General features: G+C 37.6%; 6 protein-coding genes across 19 annotated transcripts; 2 read left to right on the plus strand and 4 right to left on the minus strand.

The window, feature by feature from the left end:
• The first annotated feature begins 625 nt into the window (after positions 1-625).
• On the plus strand, positions 626-7,463 carry LOC111803064 (phosphoinositide phosphatase SAC7-like). Its single transcript, XM_023687323.1, has 21 exons — positions 626-941; positions 1,042-1,211; positions 1,322-1,405; positions 2,384-2,511; positions 2,602-2,693; positions 2,951-3,008; positions 3,142-3,198; positions 3,285-3,318; positions 3,472-3,552; positions 4,171-4,277; positions 4,743-4,829; positions 4,911-4,988; positions 5,124-5,194; positions 5,277-5,375; positions 5,541-5,640; positions 5,906-6,014; positions 6,109-6,181; positions 6,478-6,571; positions 6,665-6,757; positions 6,866-6,932; positions 7,044-7,463. Exons 2-21 carry the CDS (start codon positions 1,064-1,066, stop codon positions 7,172-7,174), a joined length of 1,791 nt encoding a protein of 596 aa, XP_023543091.1. The 5' UTR covers positions 626-941; positions 1,042-1,063; the 3' UTR covers positions 7,175-7,463.
• A 380-nt stretch (positions 7,464-7,843) lies between these two features.
• On the minus strand, positions 7,844-9,922 carry LOC111803798 (protein RKD5-like). 2 transcript variants are annotated; one of them, XM_023688360.1, is made up of 4 exons: positions 8,922-9,922; positions 8,588-8,780; positions 8,295-8,416; positions 7,844-8,196 (listed from the first exon to the last, which is right to left on the minus strand). In XM_023688360.1, the coding sequence occupies exons 2-4, from the start codon at positions 8,778-8,780 to the stop codon at positions 7,999-8,001; spliced, it is 513 nt and encodes a 170-aa protein (XP_023544128.1). In that variant the 5' UTR covers positions 8,922-9,922; the 3' UTR covers positions 7,844-7,998. The 2 variants fall into 2 exon arrangements, with proteins under 2 accessions (XP_023544128.1, XP_023544127.1); XM_023688359.1 differs by having other exon boundaries at positions 8,295-8,509.
• Positions 9,923-10,025: 103 nt separating this feature from the next.
• Positions 10,026-12,299, minus strand: LOC111803797 (heterogeneous nuclear ribonucleoprotein H-like). 5 transcript variants are annotated; one of them, XM_023688355.1, is made up of 3 exons: positions 12,171-12,299; positions 12,022-12,065; positions 10,026-11,039 (listed from the first exon to the last, which is right to left on the minus strand). In XM_023688355.1, exons 2-3 carry the CDS (start codon positions 12,036-12,038, stop codon positions 10,265-10,267), a joined length of 792 nt encoding a protein of 263 aa, XP_023544123.1. In that variant the 5' UTR covers positions 12,039-12,065; positions 12,171-12,299; the 3' UTR covers positions 10,026-10,264. The 5 variants fall into 5 exon arrangements, with proteins under 5 accessions (XP_023544123.1, XP_023544126.1, XP_023544122.1 ...); XM_023688358.1 differs by having other exon boundaries at positions 10,026-10,950; positions 12,171-12,290; XM_023688354.1 differs by having other exon boundaries at positions 12,022-12,298.
• A 1,331-nt stretch (positions 12,300-13,630) lies between these two features.
• On the minus strand, positions 13,631-17,935 carry LOC111803818 (SRSF protein kinase 1-like). 3 transcript variants are annotated; one of them, XM_023688394.1, is made up of 6 exons: positions 17,320-17,935; positions 16,053-16,129; positions 15,844-15,940; positions 15,080-15,688; positions 14,364-14,411; positions 13,631-14,278 (listed from the first exon to the last, which is right to left on the minus strand). In XM_023688394.1, the coding sequence occupies exons 1-6, from the start codon at positions 17,497-17,499 to the stop codon at positions 13,958-13,960; spliced, it is 1,332 nt and encodes a 443-aa protein (XP_023544162.1). In that variant the 5' UTR covers positions 17,500-17,935; the 3' UTR covers positions 13,631-13,957. The 3 variants fall into 3 exon arrangements, with proteins under 3 accessions (XP_023544162.1, XP_023544163.1, XP_023544164.1); XM_023688395.1 differs by lacking the exon at positions 15,844-15,940 and having other exon boundaries at positions 15,080-15,774; positions 16,039-16,129; XM_023688396.1 differs by lacking the exon at positions 15,844-15,940 and having other exon boundaries at positions 15,080-15,699; positions 15,967-16,129.
• A 2,830-nt stretch (positions 17,936-20,765) lies between these two features.
• LOC111803956 (54S ribosomal protein L19, mitochondrial-like) lies at positions 20,766-21,660 on the minus strand. Its single transcript, XM_023688579.1, has one exon. It carries the CDS (start codon positions 21,601-21,603, stop codon positions 21,136-21,138), a length of 468 nt encoding a protein of 155 aa, XP_023544347.1. The 5' UTR covers positions 21,604-21,660; the 3' UTR covers positions 20,766-21,135.
• A 501-nt stretch (positions 21,661-22,161) lies between these two features.
• LOC111803386 (glutamate receptor 3.6) lies at positions 22,162-26,849 on the plus strand. 7 transcript variants are annotated; one of them, XM_023687754.1, is made up of 9 exons: positions 22,162-22,516; positions 22,607-22,705; positions 23,339-23,646; positions 23,758-24,074; positions 24,115-25,149; positions 25,231-25,508; positions 25,583-25,614; positions 25,704-26,110; positions 26,295-26,849. In XM_023687754.1, the coding sequence occupies exons 3-9, from the start codon at positions 23,382-23,384 to the stop codon at positions 26,757-26,759; spliced, it is 2,799 nt and encodes a 932-aa protein (XP_023543522.1). In that variant the 5' UTR covers positions 22,162-22,516; positions 22,607-22,705; positions 23,339-23,381; the 3' UTR covers positions 26,760-26,849. The 7 variants fall into 7 exon arrangements, with proteins under 7 accessions (XP_023543522.1, XP_023543527.1, XP_023543526.1 ...); XM_023687759.1 differs by having other exon boundaries at positions 22,607-22,664; XM_023687758.1 differs by lacking the exon at positions 22,607-22,705.
• The last annotated feature ends 668 nt before the right edge of the window (positions 26,850-27,517 follow it).

The raw sequence follows: 27,517 nt of genomic DNA on the forward strand, positions 1-27,517 counted from the left end.
TTTTTACGATAAATGGAGCTGTAGACGGAATTTTATTCCTCGTCTCTATCTCTGCCCAATTTCCTGCCCCGTTGGATAACTGGGGCCGCCATGCACACAGACACACGCTTTTTGGTTATTAATTATATTTAAAAATAAATTAATTAATTTTGAGACTCTAATTATAATATTTAAACCGGGGTGAGTTGAAAAAACCACACAAACCCAATTCAGTTGAGCTTTCGTGAACTGGGCTTCATGATGCTCGGTATGGAATTTCCACGGTAATAAAAAAACATTTTTATAAGAGAATATATATATATATATATATATATTAGTAAAAAAAAAAAAAATCATTAAATAGAAGTTTTCCAAATTTTTAATATAATAATAAATGAGACGAATATTTGTATATCTAACTTTTGGGGAGATTATAATATTTAATGAATAAGATCAAACTTTATAATATAACATTTAAAACATATAATTAATGTGTTAATCGATTATATTTAAAACATATAATATGTTGAACTATAAATNAAAAAAAAAAAAAAAAAAAAAAGAAATTTCTAAAATTATGAGCGTTAAGATCGAATCCCATCGCGAATGTGGTGGGGCCGCGCGCCCGCGAAGAACAATGTGGCTTTCCTTTTAACATTTGTCCGGTAGTTCGGGAGAGGTCGTTACTCCAACCATCGCCTGAAGCTTAAATTCCGTTAAACAATCGGATGCTTTCCGCCCAAGAACTGCGAAATTTTCCAATATCCAATTTGGAAACCAGAGAATCAATCCAACTTCAGCAGCTCAATTTCTCACCTCCATTGCCCCCACATTCTTCTACTTTCTGGATCGGACCTCTCTCCGCGAGAGGATCTTTCTGTTCTTTTTTTCTTCTGATTTGAGTGTTTTGTCATCTTGTACGAGATAGCAGGTTAAAAGGTTTTTAGAGCATCGTTTAATCGGTATGGTTTTGTGAATTTGAAGTGTTTGGTTTGATTGATCGTATTTGTGTTTTTGTTGTGGATGAGTTTTTGGTTATTGGATCTCTGATTTGTTCGCTAGTGAGTTGGATTGGATACAAATAATGATGGAGAAGGCAGATTCTGCACAAAAGTTGTATACACGCATGCGATTATGGGAATTTCCTGATCAGTATGTTATAGAGCCGACTGATGGCTCTTGTGGTTCGTCTCTGTCAGTCAGCCGTGTTGATGGATCCATGAAACTTATAGGTTGGTAGTGAGATGCTTGGTCACATTGACTTTGATGATTTTGGCATTTTGTGATTTTGTTGATTCTGAATGTTCTACTGAATTGACAATTCTCCTCTTTGCTGCTCCAGATGAGCTTCCTCAATCCAGCTCTATCAGGGTTCCAAAGATACGGACAATTTTTGGAGTAATTGGCTTGCTGAAACTACTTGCAGGTGACAAATTCTCAATTACATATGTTCTTAACGTTGAAATTTGATTAAGTTTTTTTCATTTCATTGATAAACGATTCAAGTTTTATTTAAACAATTGTGTACCTCGTCTCTGTTTTGACATATTTGTTTGTGGCTGTGATTATGAAAGTCAAATCGCGTTGGCTAAGAATTGTTGATGCTAGAAGATATAAGAATACCATATTTAAGAGGATTTAAGTTTTTTCATGGAGAACAAAGCTGTGGAGAACGTATCTTTGCTTGCTAACATAGTGAGTTTGAAAGAGTAGCAAAATAAATTAGTATACATAAGGTTGAAGCTTTTTAAGTAGAATCATTTTGAAAGCAGAATCAAAATGGAGAGAGTTTCAAGCTCCAGCGATCTACTAATATTTGGAATGAGATCTAGTTTTAGTTTGATGAGTTTGCTTGGAAAATGAGAGGAAAAAAATTTAAGTATATTTGGAACCCAAACTTTTTTTTTTTTTTTTAAGTGAAAGAAACACAAGGGAGTACAAAATGCACTCATAAATTGCAACCGATTGGATGGCCTTCTGAGGAAGATATTGAATTCAAAAACTTCTTTAGAACATATTGATTTCGAAATTGCAAATCACACTCAGCATGGTCTAAATTATATGGTGTCCAAATGGCCTATTATTTGAGTTTGGGGCCTTAATTTTCATGAGGCATCATGTGTTAGAGTGATTTTGCAAGGAAAAGACTGAATTCCAGCCCACTTTTACTCCAATAGAGGGAAGAAGGCTGGTCCAACAAAAATTAAACCTGAAAGGCTGGTCCAACAAAAATCAAACCTGAAATTCCCTAAACAAGTTTATCCACGACATTTTATATTAGAGCTCAATTTTCCATAATTCATACTTGTCATTTTAGCTATGTATGGATCAGCTATATTTTTATTTTTCTTCACTGTAAGCTGCTCACATGATTAGATCTCCTCCTATGTCTTCCATCTTTCAGGATGCTACTTAATTGTCATTACCAACTGTGACTGTGTTGGGTCTTATTTGGGGCACCCCATCTTTAGAATTTCATCCTTGAAAGTTTTTCCATGTGATCGTTCAGTAGACAGTTCTTCTGTGGAGCAGGCAAGACTTTATTGCTTGTTTTCTTCTATAACACATGGTATTAAACTGACAATATCATTTCATTTAAGCTAATTAGATAATCTCTAGCAGAAAAAGATGGAGGCAGAGTTTTCTGGACTCTTGAATGTTGCAGAGAAGACTTCTGGTCTCTTTTTTTCCTATGATACCAATTTAACACTGAGGTGAAGTGCTTTCCTCATCAGTCATACCTTTGTATTAATTTGCAGCTCGGACTCAGAATCTGGATTAATTGATAAGAGACAAAAGGGTTCATATCTAAAATGGTTATTAATCGCATGAGATGACCTGTCTCTGTTTATTTTTTTATTATTCATATTTTTCCTTGCGTATTTATATGCACCCATTCATAAGCTTCGATTTGTTCATATTGCTTACATCTTTATCTTGTGCTCAATTCATTATTTCTTTTTGGCTGCAGTACACAAAGATTGCATGCTTTAGGTGATGAATCAAGGTTACTACCCTTATGGAGACAGGTTCGCCCTCATTTTGATTTGTGTTTTTTTTTTTCTCTAGTTTATATAGCTGTTGTCAAAAAATTATGAGTTTTTTTTAGTGTCTTGAATTGCAAATAATTGGGGGTTCTACACAATTTTTTCTTGCCTGCAGGCAGAACCAAGATTTCTTTGGAACAATTACTTGTTGGAAGTGCTCATTGATAACAAGGTTGGTAAATAGAAATTTAGTTGCCATCCTTTTTTCTTTGCTTGTAACCCTCTCACCTTGAACTTTTCTCTGCTTCATATTTGCAGCTTGATCCATACTTACTTCCTGTTATCCAAGGCAGTATCCTTACATTATTCTCAACTCAGTTCTTTTAGCTATGGGTGCATGTGAATGGAGTTGTGAAGTTTATTTTGTTTAGTCGAAATTTTGCTTTAATATATTTGAAGCATTAGTTGTCATCCTCAGGGTAGTCTTTCCTTAATAGTTTGTTAGGCTTCCAGAACTTCCAGGCTGCAATTGGAAAAGATATTGTTGATGTAACACTGATTGCTCGAAGATGCACAAGGAGAACAGGTATGTTTAGTGTTTCACTCTGTTCTAAATCTTTGAAGCGTTATGTTTAGTGTTGGCTGTCTCTTCCTTAAAGAGTGATGAATGAAATACCTGAGTTAAATATGCCAAGGTTACTATCCAAGTTTGACTCAAATTTTCCGATCCCCTAATAGTGTTTTAGAAAGAGTTCGCACCAAAGGGAAGAAAAACAAAATAAAAAGCAAGCTTTGGTACATAGTGTACCCTTTTCACTCTCCTTTGTAATTATGATTCGTTTGGTTCCAACTACCTCGAATACTTGACTTATCTTGTAATTCTTTTATCTTTTATGTTTTAACATCATTCTATTGTTTGGATTCTATCACATATAATATAACTTGAAGTTGTAAGATCTTAAAGAGCCAAATTATAAGAAAAGAAAGAACAGGAAAAATATTACGAGGTATTATTACTCTCATACTTTGTATGTTTAGCTTGTGACAAGTTGCAAGGAAAGAGAGGTATTATTACTCTCAACAAAAGCTGAGTATTTTGTGGTCAATTTATTCAAAGAAAATCTTGCAAACATGTCAATTCATCCACAGCTAGCAGTTTAAAAGAAAGTTTATCACATAATTATTGACCTGCATGTTCTGAAAGGCACTCGATTGTGGAGAAGAGGAGCCGATTCTGATGGATATGTTGCTAATTTTGTGGAAAGTGAGCAAATTATTCAATTGAATGGGTTCACAGCATCGTTTGTTCAGGTAACAGGCCACGTAGCCCATAAACTTGTATTTTGCATGTATATCCCTTTTCTTCCAATCATTGGAAATCTGAGTCATGCTGCAGTTCCCTCATTGCCAGCCAAGATACACAATCATTGTAATTTTGGCAAACAAAATTAGATGTCAAAAGTGTCTGAAAAGGCCCTCCCTGATTTTTCCATTTAGACTTTTGTTGAGTCTTAAAAAGATCACTCTTCTAATTTAATGTTTCATCTAAAAATTGGTTACCTGTCTATTTTGGTTAAATTATCAAACTACAATAGGGCTGATTGAAACCATTCTGTTCTGAGTCAATGTGTTCAAAAGTTCACACAGTGATCAATGCTGATCATAATCAACGCTGCCTAGGATGCAGAGAGAATCTAAATATTTTAGTCAGGAAGTCTTCTAGATGTTTATAGCATCCATGACTTTACATCTCACTTTTGACATTGAATTCTGTAGATCCGGGGATCAATTCCATTACTTTGGGAACAAATTGTTGATTTGACATACAAGCCCAAATTTGAGTTAGTGAAACTTGAAGAATCTGTAAGTATTATTTCTTACTTTGTATTATTCATCGGATATGGATTACTATAGTTTTGAGCCATTGGTTTGTGTTGCTTCCAGCCTCGAGTAGCTGACAGGCATTTTCTCGATTTAAGGAAGAAGTATGGGGCTGTATTGGTTATTGATCTTGTCAACACGGTGATTCACTAGTCATCTACTTTTTTTTTCTTTTCTTTTTGGTGTTCTTAGCATGTATGCATATATATATATATATATGCATGTATTTGGCAATGTAATTCCCATGGTTAAGATTTTTATATCACCTTCCATCAGCATGGAGGTGAGGGGTACTTGAGTGAAAAATTCGCAAGTGCAATGGAACAAGTTACTGGTGATGATGTAAGGTATAGTTTTCTACCTTTTTCTTTTTATATTCGTTTTGGAGCTTATCATTCGCCCAAATTGAGAGCTAAAAAATTATTTTAGATACCTGCATTTTGACTTCCATCAAATCTGCGGGCACGTTCATTTTGAGCGCCTCTCGATCCTTTATGAACAAATCTCAGATTTCCTTGATAAAAATGGGTAAGTTCCCACCATCTCTCGCTCTTACTCCGAAAATTATGATATAAGCTTTTTGTTCCATTTTTATAGTCAGGCTCCCTGTTACTATAGTTTGGAAATTTTATTGAGCTGCTAAAAATTGGACCCCTTTTGACCTCTCGTTTGTTTACTATTTGGAATATGTAGGTACATGTTAGTCAATGAAAAGGGTGAGAAAATGAAGGAACAGCTGGGAGTTGTGAGGACCAATTGTATTGATTGCTTGGACCGCACAAATGTTACCCAGGTAGCTTAGCTGACCAAGTAAGGGTTGGTGAACAATGAAATAAGCTTTAAACTTAGTGCCCTCAAAATTTGTTCACTTTTCCTGTCGATAATAGCAGCTTTAGTTTTCTATCATTCCCCTCTTTTTTAAGCCTTGGCTGACAGAGAAGATCAACAAAGTTATGGACGGGCAATGTGTTTGTTCATATCTGTTGTATATTGGTTTTAAAAGATTTTCATTTTGCACTTGTTTTGTTTGTACTTTTTATGTTTGAATATGGTTGCAGAGTATGATAGCTCGAAAGATCTTGGAATCTCAACTCAGGAGGCTTGGAATTTTTGGGGCTGAAGAAACTATTAGCTCACATCCGAACCTAGATGACAGCTTTAAAATCAGTGAGTCAATTCAGTGTCCCATTCATTTCATGTGTCCTTTATAGTCTTAGGCTCATCTTTTCATGTAATTTGTACCGCCGTTTTTTTTATCCAGTTTGGGCTAATCATGGAGATGATATAAGCACACAATATTCTGGCACTCCCGCTTTGAAAGGAGATTTCGTTAGGTACTCCTACCACAGTTTCTTTCCATTTTTTGGCTTATAGCTTCATGCTGTTCAAATATTTTTTCTAATGGCTTCTATCCAACTCTACTTTGTTCTTAAGATGACTAAATGCTTACTTTTGCCTCTAATGAGCCCATTTCTTTACAACATTAGTCAACTTCATGTAAGATCAGTTACTCTGGATTGATAACTCACTGTTTTATACGAAACTACATTATCATCTTATTTTTGGTGTAGTAATGGTTACTATTTGGGTATATTTTTGTTTTAAATCATTCGATCTGGTTTCGTTGAAGATACGGCCAACGGACGATTCAGGGGGTCTTGAAGGATGGTTGGAATGCTCTCATGCGCTATTATTTGAATAACTTTGTTGATGGAACAAAACAGGTAGGATCCATTTTCATCTTTAGTTTAAAGAAATACTTCGTTAAGCTTACAACCTTTTCAATTGACTTCAATTGCACTCTGGCTCTTGTGAAGGATTCTATCGATCTCTTGCAAGGACACTATATCGTTTCAGTTAGTCGGGATATGACACCCACAACTCAAAAGGGAGGCTTAGAAGCTATAGCTGTGAGTGAAATTTAAAACGGCAGTTCAAAACTTCTGCAGGGAAAGAACTGCTCATTCAAAGGATTATCAAGCAGCCGACTACTAACCTTTTTTATGTCTCTTGTACAGTCCTTCCCACTGGCGTTATCTCTGGTGATGGCAGGATTCTTTTTTGCAGCCTTGTCATTGAGGCAAGGTGAGTCTCTCTCTCTCTCTCTCTTTCTCTCATTTAACTTGTTAAGTAGATTGAAGAACATCCAGATGATCATGCCATGGTTAAAATCTCATCTCTTTTTATCTTTTGCAGCTCGCTATGATATTCGACACTTGTTCTTTTCTATCCTGTGGGCAGGCCTGAGCATAGCTATAGCAGGTTTTGTTCGGGCCAATGGTCGAATTTTCTGCAATCGACCTCGTCTGCACAAACCTCGATCGTGATTTTGGTTCCAGAGATTGGCAAATTCATCTAACTATTCATTGAAATTCATTTGTTCTTTCGAATATTTCTCAGTCATTTATGTAGTTTTCTCTTGGTTCCATCTGAGGAGCCAAGTTACTCATTAGTACTGATATCCCAGAATGATATCACAGTTCCCTTTTCAGATGTTTATGTTATGTATTGTCGTGTCATATCCAATATGACTCCGAACAATATACATTTTAGAGATATATCATTGTAGCAATTATTCAAACCCATTATGGATTGAAAATATAATTTTTTAATTTTTTAACCGATGTTGCACATTTCCCTCTTGCCTAAGTGAGTTATCACGTGGCACATGAGTGTCACAGCGAGGGTGAGCGTGCTGAGACGAGTGTCACGGGCGACTTCCTTTGAAATGAGTTTTTCAAGGACAGTATCGAGTGGCATGGCATGGGTGTGCCAGTATTGCGCCCTAGCCCACGTGTCAAAGTTTGAATTATACACTTGTTATTCGGTACAGTATCCGTAAATGACTTGACATGGGCACGCGAGGGTCAATGCCTCGATAGAACCCGGATGGATGGATGTTTGGAATGTCCTAATGAGATGAGAGACACGTGGACCCATTTTCGATGACATGACCAAGTGATTAGTAATGGCCGACGACATCCTGAGACCCGGAATAACATCAAGACATGTGGGCCATGTCGATTGGGAACCAAGATGAGATACAATATTGCATTGAAAGACCTTGATCTCGAGACAAGATCGAGATTAAAAAAAGTAACAAACTACTTTGCAAGTCATTTATTTTGTTGAATATAATGGCTGCTGCAAACTAAACTGGACTGTGGCTTACTAGAGCTCTAGCTTTATGCCTTCTCTTGAAAACATCTTGCCTAAATCTCTTGGTCTCACTCTCCAGCTCTCTAAATGGTGTCCTCTCGATGCTCTCTCTTTCATTCTGCAACATCATTTGCCTCTTTGTCACTGCCATCAAAGCTTTCTGATCTTCCTCTCTATGCTTTGCTTCTTCCTACAAACAAACAAACAAACAAAACACCCTTTTCCATAAACAAACTATGTGTGCCTTTCAAGGCTGCAAATGCAAAGTAGAAAGAAGGGGATGATAACCTGAAGATCTCGGATTAGACCATCAATGGACTTGATCTTCCTGTGCGGCCATCGATGAATCCCAAACTCTCTGCATTTTCTTTTCAGCACTGTTAATCCAACATTTAGACTTCTTGAAGCTTCTGTAATAGGAACATCAAAGTATTTAGCCAGATCTGATAGAGCAATTCCGGCAATATGCTCACTTGTAGCTCTCCTTTTCTTCTTTGCAAGAACTGGGAATTCCCCACCTGGTTAGCCAACATTCATAACAGGGACATGATCTGTGTAAAAAGAAGTTGAAGAAGCAAAACCTGGTTCACAGAACTCTTTCATTTGATGAATCTCAGGCCCTTTAGATACAGCCATTGAAGAAGAGCAAGGAAGGAAGTTGAGGTCTTGATGAAGAAACTTGTCATCGTTTAGCTTGGGAAAACAAGATAGATATGAATCATGCATTGGATCTGCAACATTTGGGAACTCTGTACTGAACCCAGAACTCATCATCTTTAATCATGAAACAGATGATGTTGTTAGCAGAAATAAGAGGAGAAAGTGACAAACAGAGAAGGAGAAGCAGATAAAGCAAGCAGAGTCAGAGCATGGCATGTGCCAGAACCAACTTCCATAAATGGATGGAAAGATTACCTGTGAAACAACGAAAGCTCTGAAAACTTAGACAGCCCTTTACATGGATGATTTACATGGAAGCTGCTCTTATTCTGTTCTGTGAAGAAGACAAATTCAAAGAGCAGAAAACTCCAAGCAGAGAATAAAGAATGAACCAAAAGTGGTTCTTCAGGAGATGGAATGGTGATTGGAGGTTGAACTTCTTCGTCATTTGGCTTAAGAATCACGCACAAGTTCCCATTTTCTGTTGCCCATCTTTTAAATGCCTGAAACCCATCTGGGCTGGTTTTTAGGGATTTTCCCTTCCTAATATTATTCACCATTAATGAATGACCTGACAGTTTCTTTTAAAAGATTATAGGTTTCAATGATGCAATATCTTAAAATAATTATCGTAGATAGTTCAACCCACGTGTAAAATGAAAATAGATTTTGATCTCGATATCCAACGTCTTTAGGATCAACAAAACGATATATAACATCTCATAAACCATAACTATATTTAAAAGAATCCATAAATAAATAACTTTTCCTAGAGAAAGATTATACAAAATGCTCTTAAATTGTGTAAATTTGAATTTGTTGCAAAACCGTGCTCTTTTAGCAGTTTCGTGGTAAATGAAAACTTTCCATCGATCTTGAAAGTTTCAAATTAATCACACCTTCAATGTTCCTGCATTAATAAGTTTGGTCGAGTTCTTATGAGTGAGCTAGTTTCATCTTTTGAGGCAAAAAAACCTATCATTCAACTTCAAGAACCTCCACAAAAAAGCCTATTGATGATTATTCAAGAACAATCACAACATTCTCATACATGATAAAATATCATTCACAAAAAAACAGTCGCACCATTTCAGATTCCAACAAGAGTACTTTCAAAACAGAGTTAAGTTAACAATTTATCCTGAATTCTAAATGAAAACATTCACTGACCCTCGCCTTATGTATGAAAAGTGGCAGATGAACAGAATCCACCATTCATGACAGCTTTTAAATCTGGCTATTGGGTATTGTTCAGCCATTATTCGTATGGCCCTTTATAGTGCCTCGAATAATTGAATTTCAGAAGCTGTCGGCTAGGCCTCATCTCATTTTTCAAGTAAACCGCACAGAGAAGGGTAACTAAAAAATGTGGTGAAATTGAGTTAAAAAGTCGGTGTTCTAACCAAGTTATGAACTCATAGGACTTCAATCTCAAAATGCAGTAACTATTTACTCCACAGATTCAGCCTAAACTGCAGAGAACTATACCACAACGACAGTCATCCTACAAACTGGAAAACTACAAGAACAGCGAAGCCTAGGCACCAAAATATAGCAATAGAGAACACTTTAGACTCCATGATCAAGTTACCTACATATCACTGTCTTGACCTTGACTCAGCTCTCCTAGCTTCATTTGGGGTTGAAGGAAACAACTCCACGTACCTCGATCCAATTGTCATCTTGTCCTTGCTCATTGCTCTCTTTGCGTCCTCTACTGAAGCGAACTCCACATAAGCCTCCCCGGTAGCCTTCCCATCTGGACGGCTTGCAATATGTATCCTTTCTTCTGCAAGATCGAACTCTCCGAAAAATTCAATGATGTTGGATTTTGTCACAGAGAAGGGGAGACCACGCAGCTTCAGTATCTCGGTGTATTCCATCTGGTCCTTGTCGCTGATCCTCTTTTGTCGAGGAGGAGGACTTCCATTGTAGTCATTATCATAAATGCCCTCATAATTTACTTCGGCAGCAACAGCATTATAATAATCCTGCCTTTTGCAGCTAAAGACTTCTACATATCTACGCCCCATATTCTGTCGATCCCGTTGCAATGCGAACTCAACCTGCAAAGATCCAGCAAAGACAACAAAGGCTTCTCCCATGAACCGCCCATTCTTGTTGACAAGCAGCACATCCACAATGTCCAGTCCAGCAAAGAACTTGAAAATATCAATGTCAGTGCAGTTGAAGGGAAGTCCTCTAAGGCGAACCACGGGAAAGGCATGAGTAGGTGGAAAACTCCCATAGCCGTAAGGTTGAAATCCAGCAGTGCTGCTGCTAACTGCGAAGTAGGGATTCGGTTCCATCATTCTTTGTCTTTTTGAGCCGACTTCGTACCCATCCGAAACCCCCCCGCTCCCCAACATTGCCCTTCAATTACCAACCCAGAAAAAGAAAAGGAAAATCCCCACTCAAGCAAGTTAATAAAACCAAGCCCAACCTACACCTCTAAAACCTATTGGGTCAATGAACTTACATGCCATTACCACTCCTACAAACAAATCAATTCAACTAAATATGGAAGGGATAATTATTTCTATACGTAGCAGCAAAAAGTAAATTTCAGGCTCAATGAACATCAAATCAAGAAGCAATAAAAAATGATTTTCCCATGTTTATACCAATGTAAGCCCTCGGTGTAAAGTAAAGACTACCAATGAGAACATTAATTAGCCAATGAAATCACTGGCCTTCATAGCTGAAATACCGCTGCAAAAGCTTCTTCTAAATTTGACAGTGGTACAAAAAAGAGAGACAGATCATGAGACACTGAATACCGTAATCGAATTCTTGCNAAAAAAAAAAAAAAAAAAAAAAAAAAAAAAAAATCAAATCAAATCCTAACAGGATTCAGATATATGGCATCCTATGACAAGAATCTTGATATCTATCTTATCCGAGAAAGGCCTAGAAAGGCCTAGAAAAGCCACCAACAGCGATGAGTTCATTTTAAAGTTAAAATATAAAGAAGAGAATCATGTAAAGAACATTCAACGCATGGATAATTCACAAATCGCGCTTCCATTTTCTTTTAACAAAAAACTACTTTACTTTAAATTACACTGACAAAACACATGTTGTTCTTCAAGAATATTTTTACTGGAAAAAAACATTTCACAATATTTGTCTACAAATCAACGAAGGCCTTGGAGAACAACAGAGGAACTCCTCATTCCCCGATCCCAACACGCAATTTCAAGCGGAATCCATCAAAATTCCCAGATATTCCAACAAAACAAGACAAGCAACCCAGCAAAAAGAAGAACGCCGGTATAAACACAACAACCAAGAAACGAAACAAGAAAAAACGACACGGAAGTGTCATAAACAAGGTCAGAAATTCTGGACTTACCCTCTTGGTCCGTACATGATTGTCTTGAATCCCCAAAAGCTAGTCTGATAATCCAACGAAAAGGAGTAAATTGGAGCGATTATGAAGAATAAGGGAGTGGATTCAGAGGGAAATAGAAGGGAAGATAGCGGGAAAAGGGAAACCCTAACCAAGATTACGGACGATTCTGAACTTCGATTTGCCTTCCGATTCCACCACCGAAATTGAACACAGACACAACTAGGGTTAAACTTTGATTGCGGATTCAAGATTACCTAAATACCCTTGCTTCCCCATAAATGGTATAGCCAACGATTCCAAACATATTTTACCCCAAATTGGAGTTTACAGCCCCGGAAAAATATATTCTATATAATAATAATAATAATTTAAAAAAAGTATAATTTTTATATTTTTTTTAATATAAAAACATAATATATATCATTTTCATCGAACATATATTTAAATATCTAACTTTTAAAAAAATGATCAAGTTAATAAATAAGACAAAAAATGCACATATTAGTTTATATATTTTTAATTGTTTGTTAAAAAAAATATATTATTTTTTAAATTTTAGTAAAATTATTGATAAAACAATATTATTAAATTAACGAGAACAATATTAATTATATTACTAATAAACTATTTTTACAATCATAATCGTACTAAATAATCTTTCTTACGTGATTTTAAAATTTTAAGAAATTTATAAAAGCATTAAATTATTTTGGTCAATAAATTTTTAACATTAATATTCATTGAAGTTTAATATTTAAATTCAAATTATTATTTTTTATTTTAAAAAGTTTTAAAAAGTATTTAAAATCTTCCTAATTAATCTCATTATCTTTCCAATAAAATTTTTATTTATTTAAAAAATAAAGAAAATAACCATATTGTATAATTTTACCAATGGTAGCATAAGTTATATCATAAAACTTGAAATTTAAATTAATTTTTAATACAAGTGAACCCCATAGCATTAAATTTAAATGATTTTTAAGATAAAAAAAATATGTTTGAAGGAGTATTTGCGCATTTTGAATCAATTAAATAATCGAAAAATAAAAATTGAATAAATATAAAAACAAATCTTTTTCAGAAAAAGAAAGTAATTTAAATTATTATTTTTCGTACTTTTCAATGGCGTCCTAATGCTTTAAAACTCGGTCAGTCGCAGATGCCATGTCAAAGCGACACGTGTCACCAGACAGTCACGCTAATTTTTCATTATTATTTTTTGGATAATTTATTTTATCCCAAAAACCAACCATTTTGACACTTTCACAATAACAAAGAAGGCCACAAATATCAACATGGATTCACAAGAACTCATTCAAAATGTTCACAGGATCGCTCTCATAACAAGATGCATAATCAATCTCTTAGAACACCTAAAGTATGAAGTGCCAACCCCATGCTCGGGTGACTAGGAGCGACCAAGGGGATAGGATGATCCTGGTGTTGAGATAAACATTCGGGTCAACCAGGGGGATAGGACGATCCTGGTGTTGAGATAAACATTCGACAATCGAATATAACTACAAGTATGTAACTGAAAGAGAGCGGTAAATTCAGTGAATCTAAATACTTCCAGTTCTTCCTCAAACAAAGAAGATGGGTATGCAAGTTTGTAGGGAGAAGGCGAAGGCAATCACATATTGATAGCATGTAGCAGAAAATATAGATCAGTGATCATCTGGGTGCGCTTTAGAGCACAGCACATGACACCAACAGTTTCTATATCCGTAGTCAATATTTCACTCACTTATGTCAATGATCTTGGGAAAACAATACTAATTTTTACATGCTGTATATCAGTTAATAAAAAATCAAATCATTTCAAACAACAAAACAATTGACCTGTAACAGAAAACGACGACGATCAGACAGAGTAAGAACCTGAAAATAGTGTTGCTCTGCAGTCGAATGGTGTCGTCGTCGATCCAGTCTTTCACTTTCCCACTCTAATCTGGAGTTTGCTCATTCCAACATTCACCTTTTCAACCTCTGATTTATTCTTCAATTCGTTTTGAGCTATGTTCCTAGGATTGAGCCAAGGATGCTGCAGGCATTGCTGAGCAGTTGGTCGCTTCTCTGGAGCGAAATCGAGAAGGGGACAGAGAAACTCGGCAAAAGCTTGAGCATCAGCTTCCGAAAGTTTATATTTCTCGACCAGCAGTTTATCGAGAGACCAGAATTTCAGCCTCCGAATCCTTTTTAGGTCCCCGTGCCTGTCAAAGTAGTCTTTCGATCGAGCTCCTCCTATTGCAATCTGGGTGCCGAGCCAAACATATGAGAAATCGAAATTGAGAGGTATTAAGAAGCTATAAGGAGAAGTTTGATGTGCTGTGACTTACCTTTTTAGGCATCTTCCCAAGGAGTTCCATCATCAATGCAAGATGATCCTGAAAGCAGCAAATTGAAGAATTCGAATGCGTGACCAAAACAGAAACTTGATGATGTAATGAAATATCAAACTTGTACCTTTTCACATTTTCCATACTTGCATATAGTTTAATTAAATGAGGCTCGAAATGCTCGTAAAGATAAAGCATTATCAAACAAAATAACAGCTCCCACCCTCATTTCGACATCGTCAGTACTACTGTAAACAGACATCCCCATGCGTGCATATGAACACATGAACTCTTAGACAAGTGATGGAGTTGCTTCAATCCTAATCCAACACTTTTGATCGCATGCCGTTGGTTTATAACAGTTCAAGCTCACCGCTAGCAGATATTGTCCTCTTTGGGTTTTATCTTCCGAGTTTCCCTTCAAAGTTTTAAAACGCGTCTACTAGAGAGGAGTTCCTACACCCTTATAAAGAATGTTTCGTTCCCCACTCTAACCGATGTGAGATCTCACAAGGTACTATCTACTCATCGGTTCAGAAAAAGCAAAACTAGAGGACATGCTTATGACCTATTATATTGACCATACCTTCTCACTATTTTTGAAATAAGAATAAAACATGACATGGTATAATAAAAAATGTCTTTGGAATCAGCTAATAATGATAAGTTCTAAGAATCTATATTGCTAAGAAATTGTCATTAGCAATCATCGTTACCTCGTCCTCGCTATAGTCTTGTCCTTCTTTTGGGGTAAACATCATGTCACCTGTGGCAAGTTCAAAAGCAATGCAACCAAATGACCACATGTCAACCGGGTAGGAATATCCGGACTGCAGTATGACTTCAGGAGCTCTGTATTGTCTTGTTTGGATCTCTTCCATAAACTGCCTATCTGCCCGACACGCATTACCGAAATCGACAATCTTGCACCTCAGATCAACGCCATCTAGTTTTCTCTCATCAGGCTTTGCGGTTGCTCCTCCCATAGAAGCTCGCTTTTCGGAGATCCTCGAAACTGCTCTCCTGGCTCTTCTTTTCAATTTCTTCTCAATAAGATTCATGGTTCCTCCAATCGGGTTCCCCTCGGGTTTTTCAAGAATAGGGGCCTGTCCAGACCTCACAGGATCTTTGGTAGGGTCAATGGTGGACAATAGAAGAATATTTTCAGGTTTCAGATCAGCGTGGATAATGCCAAGTTCTCTGTGCAAATAATCCAGAGCAACCAAAATACATTTGCAGATCTCCCTCACTTTATTCAACTCAAGAACTTTATAACGGTTATACTTGATCAACCGAAGTAAGCTATCGCCAAGAAATTCAAGAACCATGCACGGATGTTGCCCATTTGGCCCTGCATGCTTAAAATGATCAATCAATTGCACAATGCACTTAGAGCTTGAAGGATCACTATCTGAAATTGCCGAAAGAACTTCGATTTCATGACGGGCAGCTTCAGCAAATTGTGNAGAAATTCAAGAACCATGCACGGATGTTGCCCATTTGGCCCTGCATGCTTAAAATGATCAATCAATTGCACAATGCACTTAGAGCTTGAAGGATCACTATCTGAAATTGCCNAGAAATTCAAGAACCATGCACGGATGTTGCCCATTTGGCCCTGAATGCTTAAAATGATCAATCAGTTGCACAATGCACTTGGAGCTCGAAGGATCACTATCTGAAATTGCTGAAAGAACTTCGATTTCATGACGGGCAGCTTCAGCAAATTGTGGAGCACTTTTCTGGATCTTAAGTGATACATATTTCTAAGGGAAAAAAAAGGAAAAATTAGAAACAAGAAACAACATTATATATAATCTACCAAAGATTAAAGCANTGGAGCACTTTTCTGGATCTTAAGTGATACATATTTCTAAGGGGAAAAAAAGGAAATATTAGAACACCAGAAAACATACTGCCACCACCACAATTTAGAGATATTAACAAGAAACAACATTATATATAAAGCCNCTAAGGGAAAAAAAAGGAAAAATTAGAAACAAGAAACAACATTATATATAATCTACCAAAGATTAAAGCCCACAACAATACTTTTCCTGAATCTAAATGCCTATTTCCCTTCATCTGACAATCAAATCTATTGGAAAAAACGTCGCACTCATTCGGCTAATTTTGCGAGTTTGCCTCCCCGATCCTTCTTGTAATCCTCTACAACATTTATTTTCTTACAAATAGTTGAAACCATCCTGAAACACTTTTACAAGTAGGCCCAGTTGCAAGTTGATGGAGAAAATGGCGGTCGAGTCCCTGTATAACCATGTCATNTTACAAGTAGGCCCAGTTGCAAGTTGATGGAGAAAATGGCGGTGGAGTCCCTGTATAACCANTGGCGGTCGAGTCCCTGTATAACCATGTCATTTTTCCAAAATGCTAGCCTAGCCCTTCAAACATTAAAGCCAACCAGGAGTCTTTTAATCCCTCATCACCCAGCTACTTTCCTGTTCTCCCATTCATTCTTAGAGTACATTGAACAATTTGAATGATTTTCAACAGCATCTGGTCAATACGAAAACTTAATGAAGATTGCTAAGTTACTAACTTAGATCAAAAACCGATATCCATATCCATAAATGGAAAATGTGGATGTTAATCATAATAGGAACCGCACATCAAATGCTCTAAACGTTCCAACCAGGCATGGTCGTAGGAGGGGAAAACAAAAACATCGAATTAATGATAAAAGGGAAAGAAGCAGAAATAAATGAGAGTTATATCATGAAGATCTAACAAACTAAGCTAAGAAACGTATGCCAGAATGGGCATCACCGCCCAGATCCAAATAAACCGCACAAGTTCATAAAAAAATCACGAAATCTACAAAATGCAGCAGAACTGATACGAAATAGCGAAACAGCGTAATAGAATCAAGATTCATGAGAAAACGAAGATCAAAGCAAATGATCAAACACATGATGGGGTTGGGGGGGAAACGTACAGAGGTGCGAGTATCATAGGCGAGCCAGACGGTGGAGAACTGACCCCAACCGAGCTTTCTCTGAGCGACATAGCGGCCACCAGCGAAATGATCGCCGATCCTCACCCCATGATATCCTCCTTTCCTGTAAGAATCGACTCCCTCATCATCCTCAGACCCCGATGAAGACGAACACGACATGTTGTTCACTCAAATTACACCGATCCGAAACGATCCGATCAGGGTTCGAAAGGGATCGATCGATCGATCTGGGTAAGCTAGAATCTCTCTCCTGGGTTGATTCCTTTGATGGGTTTGGATTAGAAGGAAAAAATAATAAAGGGAGAAAAGGGGGGAAGTTTCCTTGTAAAACAATCGCAAGTTTGTAAGGGTAATCAGAGATAATTACAAATTATATATACCAAATAGACTGTAAAGTTCTACAAATTTTGATGGATGGTTGAATGGTGGGGTTTGGGATTGCTGATTGCTATGCCCTTTCCCACAACCCTCTTCTCCCCTCTTTTTACTCTCTGTGATTTTCAGACCTCCCGTCCTCCTGCGTCAGCTGGTGGCGGGTGGTTCTTTCTTTTCCCCCCGCTTCGAATAGTTGGCTATCCATTTAACTACAATGATCGTTTGGATTAATACTCTAATCTCTCTAATGCGCACGCTAAACCTGGGTTATTAGCCATTAATATTAGGTCCCAACAGATGTTGATTGATAACATATTACTCAACTACTTTCTTCTTTCTCATACTTCTGCCTTAATCAATTCTCATGTAATTATTAATTTAACAAATATGATTAACATTAGAGATATCTATTTAATAGAGCCAATAATCCCTCCGTTTATAGATAATGGAGATATTCATTTAATAGAGCTAGGAATCCCGATAATAGTGGAGAGAGCAGACAGAGATTTCTTTCCATTAACAAATCCGAATCAATAATATTAAATCTGAATTTTTAGAAATTATTTTTCACAAAAATATTAAATCCGAATTTATTAAGATATTTTATATAGTTTAATAGTAGCTACATTGAAAAATTAAAATTATTTCATTAATTTTTTTTTAAATTAATATATAATACAAAAAAATTTCATGAAAAACTCGATCCTAATGAATTTTTCACTGACAATTCCACTCCGATCTCCACAAAAAATAAATGAAGAATTTTCGGAGTGAAAAGGATTTGAATCTTTGTTTTCAAATTGTTAAGATGATTCTGATGGTTGAATTAGATAATCGATGTAGTTTTAATTTGTATTTATGTTTCGATGTATTGCTTGCAAAAATTTAAAGGATTAAAATATTTTTTTATTTGTATCTCCGAGTGGGAGTTTTCTATTTTATTAGTGTTAGTTTAGTATTAGTCAGTGATAGCAGCTTAGTGAGTCCTTTTTTTTGTGACGGTTGACACTAATCCTCCATTTTGTCTCTTTTTTTTGTGACTGTTGACACTAGTCCTCCGTTTTGTCTCTTTTTTTTGTGACTGTTGACACTAGTCCTCCGTTTTGTCTCTTTTTTTTTGTGACTGTTGACACTAGTCCTCCATTTTGTCTCTCTCTTCTGTGACCGTTGACACTAGTCCTCCCTTTTGTCTCTCTCTTCTGTGACCGTTGATACTAGTCTTCCCTTTTGTCTCTCTCTTTTGTGAACTCTCTCTTTTGTGAACAGTTGACACTAGTCCTCATTTTGTCTCTCTCTTATGTGAACCGTTGACACTAGTCCTCATTTTGTCTCTCTCTTCTGTGGTGGTTGACACTAGTCCTCATTTTGTCTCTCTCTTCTGTGGTGGTTGACACTAGTCCTCCCTTTTGTCTCTCTCTTATGTGACCTGTGACCGTTGACACTAGCCTTCCCTTTTGTCTCTCTCTTTTGTGAACTCTCTCTGTTGTGAACTCTCTCTTTTGTGAACTCTCTCTTTTGTGAACTCTCTCTTTTGTGAACTCTCTCTTTTGTGAACTCTCTCTTTTGTGAACCCTCTCTTTTGTGAACCGTTGACACTAGTCTTCCCTTTTGTCTCTCTCTTTTGTGAACCGTTGACACTAGTCTTCCCTTTTGTCTCTCTCTTTTGTGACTGTTGACACTAGTCCTCATTTTGTCTCTCTCTTATGTGAACTCTCTCTTTTGTGAACCGTTGACACTAGTCCTCATTTTGTCTCTCTCTTATGTGAACCGTTGACACTAGTCCTCATTTTGTCTCTCTCTTCTGTGATGGTTGACACTAGTCCTCCATTTTGTCTCTCTGGATCGAGGAGAAAAGGAGCTCAACAAGAAGATGATTCTAATACGAGAGAAGCAAAGAGGTCAACCTCTTTCAAATATAGAACATGGAATCTACGTACAATTGAAAGCTCGAAATCTATTAACGATTTAGAAAATTCAAGAACCAAATCGACACAAATCTCAAATTTACGAGTCCAAACTTGTAAGTTTTTGGTCTACTCAATCCAGGGGTAATATGAAAAATTATCTATAAAAAAAAAAAAAAAAAAGGCTATATGATAACACCCTCATATTTCAGAAAAAGGCAATGTTTAGTCACGACTTGAGATTGAAAAAAGGGAAGACAAATGCAATAAGCTAAAGGCTCTAATACTTTCAAAAGTTAGTCAAGTATGCCTTAAACAGTGTGGTTGGAGCTAATCAAGACTTGTAATGAATCTATATTGGCTGTTCCTGTGCCTAATTTTTCATAAATCTGGTCAATATCATCACAGGTCGCTGGTGCCACTAAGATAAAGGTGAAAACCGACAATCTTGAAGCAGTAATGCAATCAATGACACACATTTCAGCAGCCAGACACATCAAAGCGGAAGATAAGATAAGAATCAAACAGGAACTGAACATTGAAGTGTTCTTTAATTGCTCCAAAAGACAAGCAGTGAAGAAGCTATGAACCAACCAACAACCTATCATTTTGCATTCATAAGATTCAGAAACTCTTCACACGTCACATTAGCATAAACACGAATAGAAAACCCAAGTTCCTTATCTTTGATGATCCTACTGAGGATTGTTAGGAGTTCCACATCGACTAATTAAAGGATTGATCATGTGTTTATGAGTAAGGAATACATCTTCATTTTGAGGAAACCAAAAGCAAAACCATGAATGGACAATATCATACTATTGTGGAGAGTCGTGATTCCTATGTTTTAAAATGCATCTACTAAGAAGAGGTTTCTACACTCTTATAAAGAATGCTCGTTCCCCTCTCCAATCGAGATGAGATCTCACATTATCTCCGATATTTGAACCAACTGGTCTAACCCATAAAAATCCAATTAGCTGATGCAAAGTAAATGAAAAGCAATGGACAGCCCACTAATCAGCAAGAAATGGGCAAGTGAATGATGAACCAGAACTACTATGTAACATGACAACGAAGCACAGTTTCATATAGCTAATCGAATTCAGGATTTTATACCAGAGATATCGAATTGGAAGGAGTAAGTAACTGGCAAATGCAAGCAAAGGCAGCACATTTATTAATCAAAATGAAACCAGTTCACTGATTACAAAGGCTACAATCCCATAGCAAAATTGTATCTCTCAGGATCAGGATAAACTTTGCTTTCAAGAAAGATGGTTACACTTAGCTATTATCTCAGCTCCCCTTTCCTGGAAATTCAGTAGTAAATCGTTGGAATTGATTCAAATTCTATCATAAGAAACTCAATATGTCAGCAGATTAGACTGCCGACTTAGCTGACAGAGTAACACTATTTCACACTAAGAATAATGAGGTCGCTGAAAAAACGTTCAATTTGAATCGAGACACCGAAGAACAAGGGGAGAAAAACCCTAGAACTTTAGGTATTGCATTAATCCAATTCCTTAACAACCTTAATTCCCATGCTATTGGCAGTGCCGATAATGGACTTACAAATGGACTCTAGTGGCATGTACTGGCAAAAAGGATCGGACTGCTTGACTTTGGCGATATCGTAAATGTGCTTGACAGTGAGCGTAGAGGCGACCACATGGCCAGGGCGGCCGCTCCCAGACTCGATCCCGGCGGCTTTCTTCAGGTACCATGTGACCGACGGCGACTTTACGGTGAACTCAAAGGTATTGTCCTTGAAAGCCGTAATGGTGACGGCCATGGGTGTGTCAGGCTTGTACTTTTGAGTCCGGGCATTGAAATCCTTGCAGAAAGCCATCAGATTCAGCCGGTACTGACCCAACGCCGGACCCACCGGTGGCGCAGGGCGAGCTCCGCCAGCAGGTACGGTGAGCCTGATGGTGGCGGCGACGGGTCGTCTTGTTAAGATCTCTTTCAAGGTGGCCATAGCTGTTCCCCGGAACTTTTCTTTTCCAGTGAGGTCGATTCAGGAAATGGGAGAATAGGGCTGATGTGTACTCAAAATGAAACGAAGATAGTCATGAAGTAAATGGGCCGAAATTGGAGGCCCACGGCCCACCAACTTTTAACATTATTTGTGTTTTAAAAAATGTAATATATAAATTTTAAATAATTATTTTTTATATCAAAATAGCATGACATAAGCCCTCGTGACTTTGCTTTCCGTTCTCAAACTACAATTTTCATTAATTATAAATTTATGATCATTCCCTAAATTAGTCAAACGTGAGACTTTCGTATTATTGATACAGATAGTTGAACAAAAAAATAATCATTGAATAAGAAAATATTATTGATGATAAGATAAACAAATTTAAAGAAAAAAAAGTAGGATGCTTATTCCTTTATGTAAAAAGAAATTAAAAAAAAAAATAATCTTGCTTGAAGAATGTCTCGCCAGAATTAGAATTTAGACCTACCTGGATTTTTTGAAGATTATATCTATGATTATTCGCGGGAATCAGTGTGTAATGAACATGATTATTCCGGGAATGGACGAAGAAATTCAAATTCTACGTCAAAATTTCTTGGGTTTTAGCTTTCGTTTTGTTATGAACCAAAACGGAGTAGCAATTTTGGTGCAAAATGATTCAAAGACTCCACTACCATGAAATTCGGCCCACGGGTGTTAAAGTTCATATTGCTATTGATCGTGATGGAGGGTGCGAGTGCGAATATGCGCACTGCGCACAATGACGGTGCAATATTTGTTTATGGCTGAAAAGGGAAGCGTGCGACTCGTGAGAGCTGTTCTTTGGGCCCCAAAATCAGCGATGTGTGTACTGCTGAGCCGCGGATTTCAACTCTCTTTCAAACATTTTGAAGGCTCTGTAATTGAGGTAAGTCTAATGGTCTCTGCTGTGTTTCCAATAATCGATTACTTTTAGGCTTTTCCCCCTTTGGGTTGTCCTCTAATTGCTCTCTTCCAGCTTTGGAGGGCATCCGTATCCACATGAAAAGACTTTCAACCAGTCCGAGTGGATGGAGGTGGCCCCTCATTTTGTTCACGAACTAAGATATCTTCACTAGTAAGAGATTATTGATTCGTCAAGTTAATGTAGCTTAGCGGATTCTGTGAATTCAGTTTATGAAACTTGAGTATCTATCTGGAAATACCTTTTGAATATTTTGGGTTTTTGATCTCTGATCCTTCTTCCTTTTCCTCTAATCCATGGATTATTGCTAGCCGATGTTGTTTCCTATTTGATACTGATTTTTGTTCTTTGGTTAGTTGTGTGTGGAATTACACCCATCAATGCCTTTGAACTTCCCGAAAGTTTCCACTATACCACCTTTTGATCTTGTTCATCTCTGTTTAATTCTGTGATCTTGTTTTAAATGAACATTTTCCCGCACGTACTTGGGACAATATGTGCAAATTTATTGAGTAAAGAAGCTATGATCTAGAGTTACTGTTTCATGTTTAATGTATTTGGATCATGAACTCATGCAATTCTGTACTTGCTTTCATATTTTCAGGTGCTTTTTCTTGATTTTGAAGTACTTAGATCTTTGTGTGTGCAGCTTTATATTCATCATTCTGTTTTCTTTTCCTCGCATGTTTGACAGATTGGGTTGTATTTGAGGAACAGTGATTATCCAGTTCATATCAATGAGGGTTGNTTCATCATTCTGTTTTCTTTTCCTCGCATGTTTGACAGATTGGCTTATATTTGAGGAATACTGATTATCCAGTTCATATCAATGAGGGTTATTTGCCTTCTAGTATTGATGCTTCTCTTCAATGGGAGTTCCTCAATTGGAGATAGCAAAAATGTATCCATGAGACCTGATGTTGTCGACATTGGGGCTTTATTCTCTTTCAGTTCTATGATCGGCAGAGTTGGAAAAATTGCCGTGGAAGCTGCGGTCGAGGATGTAAATTCCGATCCATCCATCTTGGGGGGGACGAAGCTGAAGCTCAGTTTACATGATACCAATTACAGTGGATTCTTGGGCATCATTGAATGTATGTCGTTCATTTCGTGTTGAACTTTTTGCGCATAAGCTCGTTCTGATATGTGTTCTTGATTGTTTTATCTTGAATGAAGATGGTTTATGATTCTTGTTTCTTACACAGCCTTGCGTTTCATGGAGACTAAGACTTTGGCCATAATTGGACCACAAAACTCTGTGACTGCTCATGTTTTATCTCATATTGCGAACGAGCTCCAAGTCCCTTTATTGTCGTTTTCGGCTACAGATCCCACACTGTCATCACTTCAGTTTCCTTTCTTTATTAGAACTTCACAGAATGATCTGTATCAGATGGCTGCCGTAGCTGATATAGTTGATTACTTTCAATGGAGACAAGTGATTGCCATCTTTGTTGATGATGACCATGGTAGAAATGGTATTGCAGCATTGGGGGATCAACTTAATGAGAAACGATGCAAGATCTCATTAAAAGTACCATTGAAGCCTGANACGATGCAAGATCTCATTAAAAGTACCATTGAAGCCTGATGCAAGTCGAGACGAGGTCACTGATGCACTTGTTAAGGTGGCTTTATCAGAGTCTCGGATACTCGTTGTTCATACTTATGAGACCACAGGTATGGTGGTGCTCGATGTGGCACGATCTCTTGGAATGACAGAACCTGGGTATGTATGGATAGCTACTAACTGGCTTTCTTTACTACTCGACACAAATTCTCCTCTACCTTCTTCTTCTATGGAAAATATTCAAGGACTTGTTGCTTTGCGTCTTTATTCACCAGATTCTGCACTGAAGAGGAGTTTTGTTTCAAGGTGGACTAATTTGACTAATGGAAAGGCATCAAGCGGTCCGCTCGGGTTGAGTACGTATGGATTATATGCTTACGATACGGTTTGGATGCTGGCTCATGCAATAAACGCATTTCTTAATGAAGGTGGAGATCTTTCATTTTCAAAACTTTCCAAGTTAACTGGAACTGATGTTGGAACTTTGAATTTCAACTCTATGAGTATCTTCAATGGTGGGAAGACACTACTTCATAGAATTTTAGACGTCAAGTTTACTGGAATAACAGGTCGAGTTGAGTTCACTCCAGATAGGGACATAATCCGCCCTGCATTCGAAGTGATCAATATAATCGGCACGGGAGAGAGGAGAATTGGTTATTGGTCTAACTATTCTGGTTTGTCAACTGTGCCTCCTGAAAGCCTTTACTCGAAACCACCTAACCGAACCAGTTCTAATCAAAAGCTATATGATGTGGTATGGCCTGGACAAGCAACACAGAAGCCTCGTGGATGGGCATTTCCAAACAGTGGAAGACGATTGAGAATCGGAGTCCCGAGACGAGTAGGTTATCAAGAATTTGTCTCACAAGTAGAAGGAACCGACATGTTCCGAGGCTACTGCGTCGATGTCTTTACTGCAGCAATCAACTTGTTGCCTTATGCAGTCCCCTATAAGTTAATTCCATTTGGAGATGGCCTTACTAATCCTAGTGTAACCGAACTTGTTCGTCTACTCACAACTGGGGTGAGCATTAGACTGAGATTACTCAGGACAGAACTTTTTAATACTAAGCTTCTTCATTTAACTTGAAATATATTCTTGTAGGTCTTTGATGCAGCTATAGGTGACATTGCAATTATCACGAACCGAACCAGGATGGCCGACTTTACGCAGCCATACATCGAGTCTGGCTTAGTAATCGTAGCCCCGGTCAAGAAGTTGAACTCTAATGCTTGGGCTTTTTTACGGCCATTCACCCCGAAGATGTGGTGCATTACTGCTGTGTCTTTTCTTGTAATAGGAGCAGTTGTTTGGATTTTAGAGCATCGGATAAATGACGATTTTCGGGGGCCTCCGAAGCAACAAATCATTACTATTCTATGGTAAGTTGTTTGGATCTCAAACGTACCATATTGGCCATGAACTTTCTTATTTTGATTCTTTTTCCTCACTGCAGGTTCAGCTTTTCAACTCTGTTCTTCTCTCATCGTAAGTGAATGAACGTAAACTAGATTTCTTAGTCTTGATGGAAATGAATTTGATTGAAGCTTATCGAATATTTCACGTCGTTTGTGTAGGGGAAAACACCGTCAGTACCCTCGGTCGAATCGTGCTGCTCGTATGGTTATTTGTTGTTCTAATTATCAACTCGAGCTACACTGCAAGCTTGACCTCTATCCTCACAGTTCAACAACTTTCTTCTCCTGTCAAAGGGATTGAAACTTTGATTTCAAACAATGACCCAATTGGCTATCAGCAGGGTTCATTTGCTCGAAACTACTTGATCGAGGAACTTGGCATTCATGAGTCGAGACTCGTTCCACTCGTCTCAACAGAACACTATGTCAAAGCGTTGAATGACGGGCCAACGAATAACGGTGTTGCTGCTATTATCGACGAGCGAGCATATGTAGAGCTCTTCCTTTCGACCCGTTGCGAATACAGCATTGTTGGCCAAGAGTTCACCAAAAATGGGTGGGGATTTGTAAGTACTTCAATCAACAACAACGTTGTCTGTCTGTCTGTTTGTTTGCTTGCTTGCTTGTCTGTCTATCAAGTTGTCATCTGATGATCATACACTGNGTTGTCTGTCTGTCTGTTTGTTTGCTTGCTTGCTTGTCTGTCTGTCTATCAAGTTGTCATCTGATGATCATACACTGTACCATCAGGCTTTCCAGCGCGACTCTCCTTTAGCAGTTGACATGTCCACAGCTATTCTTAGACTCTCCGAAAATGGTGATCTTCAAAGGATCCATGACAAATGGTTAATGAAAAGTGCCTGTACATCACAAGCCTCGAAATTCGAGGTGGATCGACTTCAGCTCGGTAGCTTTTGGGGACTTTTTCTAATATCTGGATTAGCCTGCTTGCTCGCTCTACTGATATACCTCTATCTAACGGTGCGCCAATATAGCAAGCATTACCCTGAAGAACTCGGGTCTTCCGAGCGATCTTCTCGATCGTCAAGCTTGCATAGATTTCTTTCTTTTGCAGATGAAAAGGAAGAAGTCGTCAAAAGTCGATCCAAGCGTCGACGGATGCAGGAGGCTTCGGTTCGAAGCATGAATGAAGAAAATTCGACAGGCAGTTCAAGAAAACATGGCCATGATGATGGTTATGATATTAATGCATGATCTTATTGGATAATAGCATATGTTGACCTATGTGCAATAATTACAAAATATTTGCTAATCCATACATAGAAACCAAATTTATCAGAGATACTGGCCGATCAAATTATCTATCGAGCCATGGAAATGGACGTAGAAACAGCTAAATTATAAATTAATTTCTAAAAATGCCAACAAAAGTTTATTTTAATATAATCCTTTCAATTTTCTACGTGAATTAAGATTTTGTTTACGGGTTTTCTTCCTTCTTCCCTCTCTTACCCATGTTCCTTTCCTCCCTCCTACACGTCCCTAAATTCGATATATGGGTTTGTTGTTTAGGACAAATGGATGTTGCCAATTAGAGATGAAAAATGACGTGGGGCGACAATTGAAAGCAATACTAAATGGGGGAGGAATTTGCATTGTGACTAGTTCAAGGTATATAGAGGGAGTATATAGAGGGAAGAGAAATAGCTCGAGCTAGAGTTTTTCGTACGAGAGGCTCGACGAGGGTAAGCACGAGGCGTTGTGCTTATTTGAAAATTCTAAAAATTTATTAGGCCAACAAAAGAAATTTACAATTTTACAAAAATTAGAAGGCAAAATTTGAGATTTTTTTATTGGTGACGCTGCCTCTAGTTCATCAATTCTCTCACGGTAATCTAGGCGTTGTGCTTATTTGACAGCGGAAGCGTGTGGACTGTGTCACTGTAATCAAAGCATCCAATCCCATTTGGAAGAAAATTCCATTGTTTTGATCTCAAAAGGTAAAAAGAAAT

This window comes from Cucurbita pepo, chromosome LG10 (assembly GCF_002806865.2).
Source record: "Cucurbita pepo subsp. pepo cultivar mu-cu-16 chromosome LG10, ASM280686v2, whole genome shotgun sequence".
Lineage (NCBI taxonomy): Eukaryota > Viridiplantae > Streptophyta > Magnoliopsida > Cucurbitales > Cucurbitaceae > Cucurbita > Cucurbita pepo.

Excerpts from the sequence above, each read along its gene's own strand:
- LOC111803064 (XM_023687323.1), top strand. The coding sequence starts at position 1,064 with ATGATGGAGAAGGCAGATTCTGCACAAAAGTTGTATACACGCATGCGA. Across the intron at positions 4,830-4,910 it reads TAGTGAAACTTGAAGAATCT|CCTCGAGTAGCTGACAGGCA; the intron begins GTAAGTATTATT and ends TGTTGCTTCCAG. Across the intron at positions 6,933-7,043 it reads AGCCTTGTCATTGAGGCAAG|CTCGCTATGATATTCGACAC; the intron begins GTGAGTCTCTCT and ends TATCTTTTGCAG.
- LOC111803798 (XM_023688359.1), bottom strand. The coding sequence starts at position 8,780 with ATGATGAGTTCTGGGTTCAGTACAGAGTTCCCAAATGTTGCAGATCCA. Across the intron at positions 8,510-8,587 it reads GAAAGAGTTCTGTGAACCAG|TTCTTGCAAAGAAGAAAAGG; the intron begins GTTTTGCTTCTT and ends GGGAATTCCCAG. Across the intron at positions 8,197-8,294 it reads GTCTAATCCGAGATCTTCAG|GAAGAAGCAAAGCATAGAGA; the intron begins GTTATCATCCCC and ends GTTTGTTTGTAG.
- LOC111803818 (XM_023688395.1), bottom strand. The coding sequence starts at position 17,499 with ATGTCGTGTTCGTCTTCATCGGGGTCTGAGGATGATGAGGGAGTCGAT. Across the intron at positions 16,130-17,319 it reads CCTATGATACTCGCACCTCT|AAATATGTATCACTTAAGAT; the intron begins GTACGTTTCCCC and ends TTTTTCCCTTAG. Across the intron at positions 14,412-15,079 it reads AAGACTATAGCGAGGACGAG|GATCATCTTGCATTGATGAT; the intron begins GTAACGATGATT and ends TGCTGCTTTCAG.
- LOC111803956 (XM_023688579.1), bottom strand. The coding sequence starts at position 21,603 with ATGGCCACCTTGAAAGAGATCTTAACAAGACGACCCGTCGCCGCCACC.
- LOC111803386 (XM_023687754.1), top strand. The coding sequence starts at position 23,382 with ATGAGGGTTATTTGCCTTCTAGTATTGATGCTTCTCTTCAATGGGAGT. Across the intron at positions 25,509-25,582 it reads CAAATCATTACTATTCTATG|GTTCAGCTTTTCAACTCTGT; the intron begins GTAAGTTGTTTG and ends TCCTCACTGCAG. Across the intron at positions 26,111-26,294 it reads CCAAAAATGGGTGGGGATTT|GCTTTCCAGCGCGACTCTCC; the intron begins GTAAGTACTTCA and ends CTGTACCATCAG.